This window comes from Zingiber officinale, chromosome 11B (assembly GCF_018446385.1).
Source record: "Zingiber officinale cultivar Zhangliang chromosome 11B, Zo_v1.1, whole genome shotgun sequence".
NCBI lineage: Eukaryota > Viridiplantae > Streptophyta > Magnoliopsida > Zingiberales > Zingiberaceae > Zingiber > Zingiber officinale.
In genome coordinates, this window is record NC_056007.1 from 1,008,223 (window position 1) to 1,011,861 (window position 3,639).

The 3,639-nt window shown below is 37.7% G+C and overlaps 1 protein-coding gene across 1 annotated transcript; it reads right to left on the bottom strand.

The window, feature by feature from the left end:
• Positions 1-264: 264 nt before the first annotated feature.
• On the bottom strand, positions 265-3,094 carry LOC122034837 (wall-associated receptor kinase 5-like). The gene is made up of 3 exons (XM_042594193.1): positions 2,124-3,094; positions 1,831-1,995; positions 265-1,589 (listed from the first exon to the last, which is right to left on the bottom strand). Exons 1-3 carry the CDS (start codon positions 3,070-3,072, stop codon positions 406-408), a joined length of 2,298 nt encoding a protein of 765 aa, XP_042450127.1. The 5' UTR covers positions 3,073-3,094; the 3' UTR covers positions 265-405.
• Between the last annotated feature and the right edge of the window lie 545 nt (positions 3,095-3,639).

Consider the following 3,639-nt stretch of genomic DNA (forward strand, 5'->3'; position numbering starts at 1 on the left):
TGTGAGGTATGATAGTTTTTTAAATATTTATGTGAAACCCAAACTTGAGAGATCACTCAAAGCAAAATTAAAGTGAATTGAAAGATCAATCTACATATTTACTCACATCAAACAAATTTATTTTAAAATTTAAATGACAAAGCAAGCAAAGAAGAATCAAAGAGAACTAACAATGTTTTTTTTTTACAAAGACAACACAAGTAACTTTAAATAGAGTTTTACATTCAAGTGAAGATAGTTCTACACAATAGTTCACATGAAACCAAATTATTCAGAAAATTAGACAATAAACACACAAATGCAAAGGATTAGAAACTAGAAAACACATAGAGGATTACATAAGTAGGCAAACAAACACACAAATAAAGTAGCAACATAACTTGAGCTCATGTCTCTTTCTTGATGTTACAACCAATCTTGGATATTGCTCTGCCCTGTGAATCTGCTCTCTATATTGAAAGTAGTATTGGAATCAGCACGATTATCATTTGGCAACCCACTGAGCAAGCTCTCCATTTCTTCAACATTGTGTTGCACTACGAACGGGTGTTGATTAAGAGTTCTTAATCCATTTAGCTCCTCGGCCACCTCCTTCATAGTTGGTCTATCCTCTCCCTTCAACTTTAAACATTGTTTGATAAGTTTAGTAAGTTCTTGAATAAATTCTATATTGGCTTCCAATTTCACTTGATTGTCTAAGATCTCTGAAACCCTATTCTGATTCTCCAGCATAGTAAAAGTCGACACCAAACTCCTTTGTTCTTCGGATTCTTCAAAATTAATAGCCTTCTTACCTGTAAATAGCTCCAAGAGAACCACACCAAAGCTATAAACATCACTTTTATAGGTCAACTCATATGTCACTAGGCACTCTGGATCAATATAACCATGAGTGAATTGCAACAATGTAGCAAATTGTTCCTCCCCCTTGGGAATCAACTTTGAAGCTCCAAAGTCTGAAATTTTTGCAGTGTTATCCACATCTAAAAGTATATTAGATGATTTCACATCTCCATGAATGATTTGAGGTGAAACTTTTGAGTGCAAGTAGTCCAAAGCATCAGCAGATTCATAAGCAATCCGCAATCGAGTATCTAAGAAAGTTGTAGCTCTGTTCTCATTTTCATGAATTAAATGAAATAATGTTCCATTCTGGACAAACTCATAGACCAGCAATGGCATCTCCATCTCCAAACAACAACCCAAGAGCTTAACTATGTTGACATGGTTAACATATGATAAAATAAGTGTCTCTGTTCCAAATTGTTTCTTCAAGTCCTCGTTAATAATCTTAGGTTTCTTTATGGCAACAACATCTTGGTTTTCCAAAACTCCTTTATACACAACTCCATTTCCTCCTCTCCCAATAATATTTTTGTCATCAAAATGATTGGTTGCCTTCTCCAATTCTTTGCTTCCAAATATTTTAAATTTGTTGAGGCTTTTTTCCAGCTTCATCCTTTTCTCTAATTCATGACCTCCGTATTGTTTGAAATATTTTCTTTTCATCTCTTCTAATTTTCTTCTTTGATAGACTATATAGAGACACATAACGCATAGTAACAAAATGATTATACCACTGCAACCACCTGCAAGGTCATCATACATACATGTCATCTTTTTGTTATTAATATTGTCTTTCATATTAAATTTTGATGATTTAATTGATATAAATTTTGAGGTCACAATAAATAAATAAATTTTTTATATATATCTAAGAAAATCTTATTTTGTTCCAAATTTTCTTTCTAAGAAACACACCTTAATTAATTTATTATATTAAGAGTCGGACAAGGACAAATAAGTAATCTGTGAGGAGAAGCTTCTTACCTATAGCCACCTTCACCGCCAAGGAAAGCTTCTGATCCGGGATGCATATTCCATTGTAAGCGTTTCCGTGCGTGTCTTTGGGGCAGTGACAACTATAATTACCGGGAAGGTTCTGGCAGTTAGCACCATCTGAGCATGAATTTGACTGATTGCATTCGTTGATGTCTAAAATATATTGAAGGCAAAAGCTAGTGTATTAGGAACTATCGTTGCATTTAGAAAGCAAAACATAATTGAAAGCAGAATATATAATTAATTAAATTGGTTGGTATAGACGACTGATAATTGCAGACCTTGGCATCCGTCTCCGTTGGAGACGTAAGGATTGCCTTGGTATCCCTTGGAACATGTGCAAAGATAACCAGGACCATTAGAGGAGTCGACACAGTCGCTGTGAGCGCTGACGCAGACATAAGAGGTTAGGTTGAGCTTAGCTACCTCACAGGTCTCATTTCCAATGGCCCAGTCGATGACTACCGGCACCCTGCCATCACCGTTAATTTGCATGAATTGGTTCGTGGTGATGTAAGATGTCTGAAACGGGAACCACTCGGAATCCAACAAGGCGGCGTAGCTGCATCTGCTAAATCTCCAAGTAGCCGAGTTGTTGAAATTCCCATCAAAGCTGACTTCATAGTATTGGAGATTCTTGGGTATGGAAGTCTGGCAGCAACCCATACCGGAGCAGGAGTCATTGACGATGCTCTGTTCATCCTCGCACATGGACACACAACCACTGTAGTAGCTAATATTGCTCCCGTGGTAGTCGAGTATGTAGGCAAGGGTATCGCAGCCGATGACAGTGAACTTGTTGTGGAGATTAGAGAACCTATATGGGGTCTCTTCTAGATTCAACGACCAGCGGGTGCCAGTGACATTGTTGTAATTTGGATTGTAGCACGCCGAGGATATGGGGTTGAGCATGCGCACTTGGCCCATCGCCAACGAAATATTGAGGACCTCAAGATCGTAATAAAATGGCTTCTTGAGTCCACTTCCCATGGTGTTGCAGGTTAGATTGAAATCTCCTCCCAAGGAACAGTTAGCTCCGATGGCAGTTTCGGTACTGTTGAAGAAACAATTTTCCCCTTCCCCGGAACAGTTAGCGATGATGGCGCCGATGCCGAAGGGGTAAGGGATCTCCACGTCGCCGCATTTCGTTGGGCATCTGCTGTCAGGCACAGCAGATGCAACTTCAGGCAGCTGCAGCAGCAACAGTAGGGAGATCAGGATCAGAGACATGGCGAGTGCTGCTATAGCTGAATGCATAGCTTCTAATTAGCTGATCGATAAGCCAATGCCCTCCTCATTATTTAAGTGCGGGGAACTTGACTACTACAGCTAACTGCATATGGGTCGTTTCTTTGCATACTCAGCTCTCTCTCATTCTAAACACAACTCATGACTCAACATCAAGACAAGTCCAACTAATGACGATTTCACGTTTTACTATCATAGACAAGTCCAAGTCAAAGTCACTTAAACAAATATATAAATACATAAGGAAAAAAACCAAAGTCGAAATCTTTTTAATAAATTGCTTCAGAAATTACTAAAGAAATTTATCTTAAACATTAATCATCTAGAATAGTTGATCAACGGAAATAATTATATTAATCCTAATTAATTTGCATGGGATGATAATAGTTAGTGCTCTATAATTGAGTATTTTTGTACGGTTCAACAAAGTAAACTTTCAAATGTCATAATTTTTAATTTGGGTAACGTAACATAACGAAGCAATGTTTGATTTGAATCCAAGTTTGTTCGAAGACCTAAATTTGTTACATGATGGAATTCGTGACCGGC